The sequence below is a fragment of the Cebus imitator genome, unplaced genomic scaffold (assembly GCF_001604975.1).
Source record: "Cebus imitator isolate Cc_AM_T3 unplaced genomic scaffold, Cebus_imitator-1.0 Scaffold290, whole genome shotgun sequence".
Taxonomy (NCBI): Eukaryota; Metazoa; Chordata; class Mammalia; order Primates; family Cebidae; genus Cebus; species Cebus imitator.
Window position 1 is genome coordinate 2,547,063 of NW_016107605.1, and position 13,139 is coordinate 2,560,201.

The 13,139-nt window shown below is 40.6% G+C and overlaps 1 protein-coding gene and 1 pseudogene across 1 annotated transcript in view; one reads left to right on the forward strand and one right to left on the reverse strand.

Annotated features, from left to right (window-relative positions):
• The first annotated feature begins 8,295 nt into the window (after positions 1-8,295).
• Positions 8,296-8,965, forward strand: LOC108285086 (annotated as a pseudogene).
• A 2,550-nt stretch (positions 8,966-11,515) lies between these two features.
• Positions 11,516-13,139, reverse strand: part of DNAJC12 (DnaJ heat shock protein family (Hsp40) member C12) — a 40,957-nt gene continuing 39,333 nt past the window's right edge. The window contains exon 5 of the mRNA XM_017502071.2: positions 11,516-12,048. Coding sequence (XP_017357560.1) covers positions 11,963-12,048 — 86 coding nt within the window. The 3' untranslated portion in view covers positions 11,516-11,962. The remainder of the gene's footprint in view (positions 12,049-13,139) is intronic.

Sequence of the window (13,139 nt, forward strand, 5' to 3'; positions counted from 1 at the left end):
CTTCCCTCCTTGGCCTCCCAAAGGGATTACAAGCATAAACCACCACACCTGGCCTCAGTTCAGCATTTTTAATTTTTAATTTAGTGATCAAAATTTAAGAATCATAAAAATCCAAATTTCTAACTTCTCAAACAAAAACAGAACTGCCTAGCCCAGCCTATCCTGGGCCTAGCCTCCTCCCTAGTAACTATTGGCTGGATCAAAACATGCTTTTTCTAGGTTACCACAGCGCCCACCACTCCCTACTGTAGCCCCAGCACGTGGGTTGCGTATCACTGGTCACTTACTGTGTCTGTGCTCCTGGTTCTCTCATAATTGGCCTACTTCACTCATCTACTTCACCCGCCTGGGTCTGATGAACATTACTTTGTCCACTTTGTCTCAGGCAAGCTGCTTCTCCCAGATTCTCTATGGTTATAAAATATAATGCTAATAATTACTGTAAAGCTGCACTGTCCTATAGAACTTCCTGAGATAATGGGAATGTTCTATAATCTGTACTGTCCAATATGGGAACTACTAGCTCCATGTGACCATGGAGTACTCGAAATGTGGCTAATGTGAGTAAGGAACTCCATGTTAAATTTTATTTAATGTTAATTTTCATAGCCATGTATGCTTATTGGCTATCATATGAGAGATACATTTCTAGGGCAGTGCTTCTCAAGGTTTATTGAGCATGGAAACACCTGGGGATCTTGTGAAAACTCAGACTATAGTTTAGCAGATCCAAAGTGGGGCCCAAGATTCTGCAAGTCTACTAAGTTCAAATGCTGATGATGATGCTGAGCTTTGTACCACATTTTGAGGAGCAAGAATCTAGAACAGTTCTGCTCAAACTTTAGCGTGTCAAAGAATCCCCTGGAGAGACTGTTAAAACAAATTCGTGGGCCTTGGACCTCACAGATTCTGATTCAGTAGGTCTGGGGTGAGGTCCAAAAACTTGCATTTGTAACAAGCTTCTGGGTGATGCTGGAGCACCATTCTAGAAAATGGGAAAGTGATGAAAAAAATAGTTTCAGTGACTCTCGAATTTTCTTTGCCAGTTGCTGCTTGTCTTGGTCCATTAGTGCCACTATAACAAAATACCACAGGCTGGGTGGTTTACAAACAACAGAAATTCATTTCTTACAATTCTGGGGGCTGGGAAGTCTACCACCATAGGTTTGGTGTTTGGTGAGGGCCACATCTCTGCTTCCAAGATGGTGCCTTGTTGATGCATCCTTAGGAGGGGAGGATTGGCCAATGGAAGGGAGGGGTGAGAAGACAAACTCTCTCTGAAGTCCCTTTTATAGGGGCATTCATACGTACATGAGGGTAGAGCCCTAAGGACTCTTAACTACAGAGCCAGCCCAATCTGGTTCTACTCTGTGTGATAAAATGGTGAGTTGTTTTTCAATTGCCATGGACCCCCAGGTTGCAAGTTATGTAACCTGATCATGCTCAGATGAACCAAGCATGCAACCACAGGTGGAACCTAAGTGCTCCAACCAAGGAACAAGGAATGAATTAAGAAGCAAGCACATCAATGGCATGATCCATGATCCAATCAGATCAAGCCCTGGCATCACCCCATGGCATGATCCAGTCAGATCACACCTCCCAGCATCATCTCATGGCAAGATCTAATCAGATCATGCCTCATTACCCTCTGCCTATAAAATCTACCCCAGCTCCCAGGTTGGGAGACAGATTTTAGCGTTGCCTCCTGTCTCCTTGCCAGTTGACTTAACAAGGCCTTTCTTTTCTAAAAAGCCAGTGCCACAGTGTTGGCTTCTAGGTCTGTCGGGCAGCAAGCCCACTGCTTGCTCTGTGACAACTTAATCACTTTCCAAAAGGCCCCACCTCTTCATATCAGCACAATGGGAATTAAATTTCAACATGAATTTTGGAGGAGACATCACATTCAAACTATGGTACTACTAGCTGGGCATGGTGGCTCACACCTATAATCCCAGCACTTTGGGAGGCTGAGGCAGGTGGATCAGGAGTTCAAGACCAGCCTGGCCAACATGGTGAAAACTGCCTCTACTAAAAGTACAAAATTAGCCAGGCATGGTGGCGCATACCTGTAATCCCAGCTACACGGGAGGCTGAGGCAGGAGAATCCCTGGAACCCAGGAGGAAGAGGTTGCAGTGAGCCGAGATGGAGCCATTGGGCTCCAGCCTGGGCAAAAAGAGCGAAACTCTATCTAAAAAAAAAAATTAGCTTGGCATGCTGTTGCATACTTGTAATCCCAGTTACTCCAGAGGCTGAGGCCGAAGAATTGCTCCAACCTGGGAGGCAGAGGTTGCAGTGAGCCAAGATGGTGCCACTGCACCCCAGCCTGGGTGACAGAGCAAGACTCCATCTCGGAAAAGTAAAAAAACTATAGCACTACTATTAACAGTTAATATTTTGTGTCCTACACAAAGGTAGTTGCCATCTCCATTACCGATTCACAGATAAGGAAACTGAGGCACAGGGAGGTTAATGAACTTGCCTAACTGATGTTACTGCTGGTAAGTGCCATCCCCAGAGCTACCCTCTTCACCAACACAGTTTACACCATGAACAATGTGTATTCTGCCAGTAGTGGCCTTGCTGTGATACAGAAACTCCCTGAGTCCTTGAATTTAGACCTGAAAATAACTTTTTAAATCACTCAGTCTGATTTTGATTCACAATTTTCCTAGTTTAATTTTATATTTCCTCATTTTACAAGGGAGGAAACAAACTCAGAGAAGGGACATGCCTAATGCCACACAGCTATTTCTCTTCAAGTATTTTTTGATGAACAACCTTCACATCAAATGACTGACAGCTTCTATTTCTAAAATGTTCTGTCCCACGTTGTTTGAACACTAATGGAATCTCTAAAACAGCATTTTTAGCTAGCTGCTACTAGTGGAGACACATCACACCACTCTCTACATTCACACACTGAGGAATCTTTTGTCATTTATTGGCCCAGGTGTTTCTTTTTTGAAGCTTGGGGTGGAAAGACACTTGCATGGGAACAAGGTGAGAGAGGAGGGAGATGGTCAGAGTAAAGATGTCTGGTTCTCATCCCTGAACCATGCGGCCACAGATCCTGACTGCCGGGCCTGCGCTCCCCACCAGGCCCAGCAGTCAGGATCTGTGGCCGCATGGTTCAAGGATGAGAACCAGACACTGAGAAACTTCAAGAGAAATCTAGTGAGAAGGAAGCTGCCGGGAGAGAAGACCGTCTTTCTTCACCGGCAGGTATCCAGCAGCAGGGGGCGCTCCAAGATGGAGATGAGGATCAGAGAGTTAGGGCAGAGACAGTGGCCTCAGTGAGTAAGAGACCTGTTTGGGAGCCCAGGGGGAGTGCCCCTCGGGTCATAGCGACTCCTAGAAATAGCAGGTCACATGGAAGAGGGAGAGCCACCAAGACATTAACCATTTCACCTACAGCTTGTATTGTTTAAGCCGCTATGATCCTCAACCTCAGCGGCATGTTAGAATTACCTGAGAGTTGTGAAATTCCTGCCCAGAAACATGAAATCAGAATCTCTGGGGTGGGTGGAGAGGGGTGGCATTGAGATATTAGGAAAACCAAAGCGTTTTGCCTACCCTCCTCTATTACGCAGAATGTTTCACCTCTGGTCACTAAAACGTATGGGGATTTCTCCCCACCACCAACTAGTCAATTATCTAAAGGTTTCTCCAGCAAGGTGTCCTTGAATTCAATTTAATTGTGACGCTGTCTACCTGGAGATAGCCTGAGATCCCATAGAGCAAGGACTCAGTCCCACAGAATTCTCCCCGACTTCACATGCCAATTGCAAGCCCCAGCTTGTGTCCTGTGATTCTGTCTGGCTGTAAATCAGGTTTCTCACCATCCACTACTTGGGTTTCATTAATTTGCTAGAGTGGCTCAGAGAAATCCTTTACTTACACTTACCCATTTATTATAAAGGATATTACAAAGGATACAGACTGTTGACCTAAACAAAGACTGAGGCAAAATTAATATAAAGAGTTTATTTCTCTTTTCTTTCCCAAGCTGAACAGCCAGATGGAAGAGAAGCATGGATCAAGGTATGTGGGAAGGGGCATGAAGCTTCTGTGTTCTCTCCAGGCACCACCCTCCAAGAACTTCCAGGTGTTATCCAGAAGCTATCCGGAGGCCCCACCCCAAGCCCTGTCCTTTTGTGTTTTTATGTAGGATTCATTAGGTAGGTATCCTTGATTACATCATAGACCATCAGTGATCAGCTCAGGCTTCGGCCCTTCTCCCTTCTCCCTGAGCTGGGTGAGGCTGAAAGTCCCAACTTTCTAATCATGCCGTAGTCTTTCCAACCTGCATCCTGCCACCAGTCATCTCATTAGCATACAAAAGACACTTATCATTCCAGAGATTCCAAGGGTTTTAAGAGCCCTATGACAGGAAACAGAAGCAAAGACCAAATATATATGTCACAGTGTTGCTGGTGAGAACCAGGGTTTTCATGTTCTCCATTGAATCCAAGGTTGAGAACCAGTGGTTTAAGAAAAAAAAAAAATAGAATGAAACAAAAATGTTTTCCATTTTATTGTGGTTTTTAGAATGTAACAAAGTCGACATTGAAATGAGATTAGTTGTGAGGTTCACAACAAGTTCTATCAGGAAACACTTTGGAAAGTATTAATATTAAAGGTAGTAGTTACTGTTGGTATTATTATTAGACCTCGTTTAGAGCCTCATTTCCAGCTCTAGTGAGCCGGACAGTATTTACTGTAGAAATTTCACCCTGTCTTTAGAGGTGGAATGCTGTCTAGAATGGCATCAAACTCAGCTGAATGTGAAAAGATAATCAAGATGTTTGGGGCTGGTGTATATAGATGTACCTAATTAAGTATAATGTTTCCCTTTCTAGTCTTTATCCTTTTACTTAAAAGACTAGTAAGAAAGGCGAGTTAATAGAAAGAAATAGTGGAAAAGACACATCTTCTTTCTCTGCCTTCCATGTCCCATGTCCCCCACAATCCTCAACTTCCACTTTTGACCTACACATTACCTGCAAGGTCCCACACTGTCCTGGCTCCCAACCAAGTTCCTAAACTGGCCAACTTGGGGCCTAGCCCTTGGCCAAGATCCTATGTTCTACAAGGGGAGATCCTTTAATCCAGCCACAGGTAGAAGAAGCTGAATCAGGGAGCACAGATAATTTGCCCTAAATCCCACAGTAGTTTAGAACCAGAGAAAGATCCACTTCTTCACAAACCTCACTTAAATTCCACAAAAAATATAAGAAATAATCAAGGCAAAAATATTGGAAGAAACACAAGACACCAGGTTGGAGGAGAAAGGGTAAAAATGAGCTGTCTGATGCAAAATATACTCCCACAATGAGGGTGAGTTGCCACAGAGAGCTGAGAAGTAATAGCACTGAGGACAAGGCCACATTGATGCATATCACAGAACCTGAAATTGAAGGGAACTGAAGCCTTTCATTGTGAGACATTTCATCATTTTCTCAGTAATTGCATCAGTTTTATAATTTCTTCCATCACTGACTCCCCAGTAGTCTTGGCAACTCCCGTCTGTGATGTAGAGGTGGTAAGTAATGGTGTTTGCCTCCAGGAAATTAAAGACTCCTCTCAATAACTATATTAGTCATCAACACTTGCTGCTGTGATTGATCTTGTAACCACCATCAGATCTGGGCAGGGAAAGGATATGAAAATTCATAAGCAGGAAAACAACCTTATCTTCTCCTTATTCAGCTCTGTGATACAGAAGGAATATCTGCAAAGTCTTCTCTGCTTTTCTAATTTGTTCATCAAGGGGCATATTTTTGTCAGGTTGGAAATATGTCCAGGTACTGAAAATTATTTGGATTCATTGGAAATTGTGAATTCTGCCTGGGTTTTCCAGTGTTGCTCTGTTGAATTACCCTTTACTTAAAATGTTTTAGAATTGTATTTCAACATTTCAGGATACCCAGAAGGCAAGTGGCCACAGCACTGGAGAAAAAAAAAAAAAAAAAAAAAGCCCTGTTCTCTCTCTCTGTAGAAGGTGCCAGAAGAAATGTGTGCTCTGGTTTTATTATTGCTTTATATCTTGGGCAGTCCCTGGTATTAGGGGATAGAGAAGGTGCTGGGTAAATTATCCCATAAGCACAGTGCTTCAGACTGAGCCACTCAACAAAGTCCAGTCTAGAATGAAAAAAGGCAAGAATCTCAGTGAATAAGCATAGTTTCCTGGGTTTTTTAAACCAGTGGCCCTAAGATCTCTGAAGCCTGTCAAATTGCATCTTTTAATTTCTTGAGAATATGGTAATCAAATTATAAATGCACATACATACTCTTTAATTCAGAAATTCCAGTGCTAGGCATTTATCCTACAGGTATATTTTACATAGAAGAAATACTTTATACAAAGCTGTTCATTACAGTGCTATTTGTGATTGCAAAAAAAAATTGTAAATAGCTTGAAAAGGCATTGATAGAGGATAAGTTAAAAAAAAAAAAAAAGAGTATGGTTCCAAAACTTAGCTGGGTATGGTGGTGTGCACCTGTAATCCCAGCTACTTGGGAGGCCAAGGCAGGAGAATCACTTAAACCCAGGAGGCAGAGGTTGCAGTGAGCTGAGACAGCACCATTGCACGCCAGACTGGGAAACAAGAGCGAAACTCCGTCTCAAACCAAAAAATAGAGAGAGAAAAGTATGGTTCATCCACACAACAGAATGCCATGTAGCAGGTAAAAAGAATACATTAGCACTCAAACACTAAAATGAAAAAACTTCCAAGTTATATTAACTGCGTAAATGGAAATTATTCAGGAGTGAACATACTATGCTATCATTTGCGTAAGGAACAAAAACACATAAATGTGTGTAAATCCCAGGATACCTAAGGAAAGATATGCAAGAAATAGTGCCTCAACACATACGAATGCAGTAAGAACGGTAACTAATACACAAAGCACTTACTCCTCATGTTCTAAGCACATTACATATTTAAACTAATTCAATATACTACTTTTAAACTGACAGTTATTTACATACCTGTCTTACTTCACTAGAATATCAGCTCCTTGAGACATGATATAAGCCTTCTGACATCCTACACAGGCCAGGTGTTATGGCTAACACCTAAAATCCCAGCACTTCGGGAAGCCAAAGCAAGAGGATCACTTGAGGCCAGGAGTTTGAGACCAGCATGGGCAATACAGTAAGGCTCCATCTCTACAAAATATATGTATTGTGTATGATGTATGATGTGTGTGTGTGTGTGTGTGTGTGTGTACACTTAACATGCTAGGTTTTTTGCATTTATTTTCTATTTTTGAAGTAAAATTTGCAGAATGGTAATGCCATGTTTTACTAAAGTGCTAAAATATTGATATAAATAATTATCTAAACCAGGCACGGTGGCTCATACCTGTAATCCTAGCACTTTGGGAGGCTGAGGTGAGCAGATCACAAGGTCAGGAGTTCAAGACCAGCCTAACCAACATGGTGAAACCCTGTCTCTACTAAATCCTACACAAATGCTAGTATAATATTTATCACATAATATTCTCAAAAAACATGTGCTTCATTCAGTCAGTATCAAATATAAGAGAAAATATCTTCACCATTTAGAGCTGCTGATTTTACAGGTTAATAATCGTTAAGTAAAAATGTCTTTTCATAATGAGTGTACTATGGCATGAAGTTAAGTAAAAATGTCTTTTCATAATCAGTTTACTATGGCATGAAGTTGAGCCACAATGCAAAAATAAGTGGCGTTTAAAGTGTGCTATTCTATATATGCACACCCGATTATGGTGCTGGACACACCAGGAAACTGAACTGAATTATTGAAGAAATGTTGTCCAGTTTTCCTGCTACTTTTCATTCAAAAGACTGCACTATCACAGTACAGTCCCCTCCCTTTTTATACTTTGCGTTCAGGGAGTATTTAAGTCTTTAAGTGTAAAAGGTCTGCTACTAAGTTAAATGGGATCAAGTATACAAAATGCTTAGCACAAGCCTGACCCATTATAAACCTCCCTTAAAGTGGAGAGAAAAGCAAACAAGAGCTGGTGCTCCATCTTGTCAACAATTGGGAAATGAGTCTGTAACAAAAACAGAATGGAATGCGGGAATAAAGTGTTTTTGCCTTTGACAAGTCATTAAAAGTCATCAGTGTTATAAATCAGTCTGGGAGCAAAATTAAAATAAAACCCTGATTCTTAGATTCAAAAATTCACTTATTCAATATGGTATTTATTTGGGTGCCTACATGGGCGAGGCAGACATTGTAACAGGCAATTGTTGCCTTTTGGCGGGAACCGCCATTTTCTAATAATTCACCAAAATGAGGAACACAGAGGAAAAGCGGAGAGGCACCCGACAGATGTTCTCTAGACCTTTTAGAAAACAATGACTTGTTCCTTTGACCCTGTGCATGCGAATCTATAAGAAAGGCGATCTTGTAGACATCAAGGGAATGGGTTGTTCAAAAAGGAATGCCGGCAAGTGTTACCAGGCAAAACCGGAAGTCTACAGTGTTACCCAGCATGCCGCTGGCATTGTTGTCAACACACGAGTTGAGAGCAAGATTCTTGCCCAGAGAATTCGTGTGCTTGTGGAGCACATTAAACGCTCTAGAAGCCGAGATAGCTCCCTGAAACGCGTGAAGGAAAATGATCAGAAGAAGAAAGAAGCCAAAGAGAAAGGCACCTGGGTTCAACTGAAGCCCCAGCCTGCTCCACCCAGAGAAGTGTGATCGTTGGAACCAATGGGAAGGCGCCTGAGCTGCTGGAACCTATTCCCTTTGAATTCATGGCATAATAGGTGTAAAAAATAACAAAAGACCTCTGAACTGTAAAAATGTTCCTCTTCATTGAGTGTAAGTGTGGTGTCATTCCTCCAAAGAAATATTTAAAGCAAATTTTAATTGTGTCCTAATTCATTGTGTAACGTCTTTACTATTCAAATTTAATGTATTTCTTGCTGAAAGATGTGAGGTGGCTTATTATGCAACAAATTACTCAACTGGTTACAAAACAGCCATATATTATTTATGAAATGTTTGTACTGGTTTGAAGATAGTCTCTCTAAATCACCATAGAAGAAATAAAATAATTTACAAAAATTAAAAAAAAATAGGCAATTGTTGTCCAAAAGCTCACTTTACTAAATTAACATGCTAGGTTTTTTGCATTTATTTTTTATATTTGAAGTAAAATTGGCAAAATGGTGATGCCAAACCATGTTTTACTAAGGTGCTAAAATATTGATAGAAATAATTATCTAAACAGTTGGCTCTAACTTTTAGACTTCACAAAACAGTAAAAATTCAAATACAAATAAAAGAACCAACAGAGTTGTATTAGTTTAAAAAAAAAAAAAAGAGTTTTCATGGATGTTATGGACAGAATTGTGTGCCCTTGAAATTCATATGTTGAAGTCCCAAACCCCAGTACCTCATAATGTAAGCTTATTTGGAGATAAGATCTGGAAAAAGGAGATTAAGTTAAAATGAAGTCATTAGGGTGGGACTTAATCCAATATGACTGTGTCCTTATAAGAAAAGGGAGAGACACCATGGATGTGTATGCACAGAGAAAAGGCCACGTGAGGACACAGCAAGAAGGTGGCCATCTGCAAGCCAAAAGAGGCCTCAGAGAAAGCAAACCTGCTGACACCTTTATCTTGGACTTCTAGCCTCCAGACCTGTGAGAAACACTGTTTAAGCATCTAGTCTATGGTATTTTGTTGTGGCAGCCCTGGCAAACTAATACAGGCTATTCTGACACCATTTCATTAAAGGAAACACATTTCAAACTACAATGGTTGGAGCGCCAGGCACGGTGGTTCATGCCTGTAATCCCAGCATTTTGGGAGGCCGAGGCTGGTGAATCACCTGAGGTCAGGGGTTTGAAACAAGACTGGTTAATATGGTGAAACCTCATCTCAACAGGCGTGGTGGCAGACGTCTGTAATCTCAGCTACTCAGGAGACTGAGGCGGGAGAATCGCTTGAACTCAGGAGGCTGAGGTTGCAGTGAGTCGAGATTGCGCCACTGCACTCCAGCCTGGGCGACGGAGTAAGATCTGTCTCAAGAAAAAAAAAAATTAAGTTTAAATTTAAAATGAACTACAATGGTTGGGAGGACATGGTATCTAAATAACAGACAGCCCTTTATACTGAATAAATTTAGCTTTTTAAAAGACACTGTCTGTGGAGGAGGGGAGTGGAAAAAAATGGAAAACAAAATTGCTGTCTTAGTCCACTGGGCTACTTAACAAAATATTATAAACTGGGCAGCTTATAAACAACAAAATTTTATTTCTCAACATTTCTGGAGACTGGGAAGTCCAAGAACAGGGCAGATTTGTTATCTGGTGAGGCCCCACTTTCTGGCTTACAGATGGTGACTTCCTGCTGTGTCTTCACATGGTGGAAGGAATGCAAGGGCTCTCTCTCTTTCAAACCTCTTTCATAAGAGCACTAATCCCATTCATGAGGGTGGCCAACATGACATAATCACCTCCCAAAGGCATCACCTCTTACTACCATCACCTTGGGCTTTAGGAATTTCTACTTGTGAATTTGGGAGGAACATAAACATTCAGACCATAGTACTTTCTACACTCTTTACCTTTCTCATTGTGCTGTAGCCTAGTGAAAACTCTGTCACTAAGAAACCTTCACTCTAAAATCCTTTTTTTTCTTTTTCATTCACTTGTTCACAAGCTAAGAAGAAACTATAGACTACATGTTACCATCAATAATTGCAACCCAAAGAAGTTCTATTACCTAACAGGTCCATTTCCATAGTTGTAATATATTTTATAGACTTATCATTTGCAGCCGGGCAGAGTGGCTCATGCCTATAATCCTAGCACTTTGGGAGGCCAAGGTGGGCAGATCATTTGAGGTCAGGAGTTTGATGCCAGCCTGGCCAACATGGTGAAACCCCATTGCTACTAAACATACAAAAAAATCAGCTGGGCATGGTGGTATACTCCTGTAATCCTAGCTACTCAGGAGGCTGAGGTGGGAGGATCACTTGAACTTGGGAGGTGGAGGTTGCAGTGAGCTGAGGTCACAAAATTGTACTCCAGCTTGGGAGACAGAGCAAGACTCCATCTCAAAAAAAAAAAAAAATTATCACTTGCTTATATAACACAAGAAATCTTGTAAAATCATAATTTCCTCAAATAGATAACTTTTTAAATTAAATTAGAAATGTCTATTCAAATTATTTTTAAAATACAGTCAAGTCCAGGCATGGTGGCTCATGGCTGTATTCTGAGCACTCTGGGAGGCCAAGATGGGAGGATCACTTGAGGCCAGGAGTTCAAGACTAGCCTGGGCAGCATAGCAAGATCTCATCTCTACAGAAAATAAAAAATTAGCCAGGCATGGTGGTGTGTGTCTCTAGTCCCAGCTACTAGGGAGGCTGAGGCAAGAGGATCACTTGAGCATAGGAGTTTGAGGTTATGGTGAGCTATGATTATTACACTGTACTCTAGCCTAGGTGACAGAACAAGACCCTAAAAAAAAAAATTGAATTATAAATTCATTTATGAACTTTGGGGAAATTATCTATTTCACTCCATGGGGTTTAGGCAAGTAATTTCACATTTCATTGTAAGTCAAAGATATGAAAACATTTTTTGTATATCCATCACTAATAGAGATCATAGTATAGCAATGAAATAATTAAACACACTGGACAGAGATTGATTTTTAATGGATTTCTACAAATAGGATTAACAGGAAAAAACATAATACAATCTACTCTGTATCTAAGAGCTTTAATTTATTCAAATATTGGAAGAAATTTGTCTTCTGAAATTTTTCTCATTTAAAAAGCACTATGAGATCTGGTTCAAGGATGAAGGAATCAATTAGTACTCAGCAATTCACAGACATGACATATAAACATGACATGCTGAAAATATAAACAAAGGCTGCATGTTGGCAGCGTAGGGGACAGTCTTGCTCTTCCGCATTTTTGAAGCAGAGATATTTCATATTTCATAGTTTCTGAACTTCCTCAGGAGTTCTGAGGGAGCATCCCTGGACCAGCGGAAACGAAGGTGCCAACCATTCACATCTGAAAAATCTTTAAAGGAAAGAAAATGAATATTTAAAATCGTAAGTAGGAAAAGAAAAGTCAATCTTGTTATAGTAAAACAGTTTGGGGATAAGATTTCACTGCAACAGGTACAATGTAAGGGTAAGACTTTGGTATGAATTATCAACATCTTACAGAAATGGATTAACTTAAGCAGACTGGAATTCTTATGAATAGGAATTATAATTTATATGGATGAGAAGATCTCGCATGCTTAAACACTTAGTAAGAGGAAATACATAGATGCCTCTGGTGGTGGGGATTTTGATGATTCACATGCCAAGAAATTTGAAACCAATTTCACAGTTTTCCAAAATCTTTCAAAAGCAAAAAGTCAACGGTAAAAGAATCCCTGGAAATACGAATACTGTAATTTAATTCCATGGTAATAACATTTTTTTTTAATTATAATAAACAACATTGTTGAAAACCAGAGGAAAAAAAGGTAATTTTCCTTCTCTACTAGAAGTATAAATTGGCAAAACTCCTCTAGCTGGCAATTTGGCAATATTTATCAAACTTGTGAAAATGTATAAACCTTTGACTCAGTAATTTTACTTCTTGAAATTTATCCTAAGGAAATAATAATGGATGCACCCAACGATTTAATTGTAAGAATGTTTATAATGATATCATTTATAAATTTATTTTGCAAACCAGGAAGCATTCTAAATCTTTAGCAAATGAAAGCTGGTTAAAAGGTTTTGATACGGTCATTAACAATTTTTTAATATTTACTGTCATAGAAAAATGCTCATAGCATATTGCTAAGTGATGGTTAAAAAACTGTTTATGCCGGGCGCAGTGACTCATGCCTGTAATCCTAGCACTTTGGGAGGCCGAGGTGGGTGGATCACGAGGTTAGGAGTTTGAGACCAGCCTGGCCAACATGGTAAAACCTTGTCTCTACTAAAAATACAAAAATTATCGGGGTGCAGTGGCACATGCTTGTAATCCCAGCCACTCAGGAGGCTGCGGCAGGAGAATCACTTGAACCTGGGAGGCGGAGGTTGCAATGAGCCGAGATCACGCCATTGCACTCCAGCCTGGGTGACACAGTGATCCTCCGT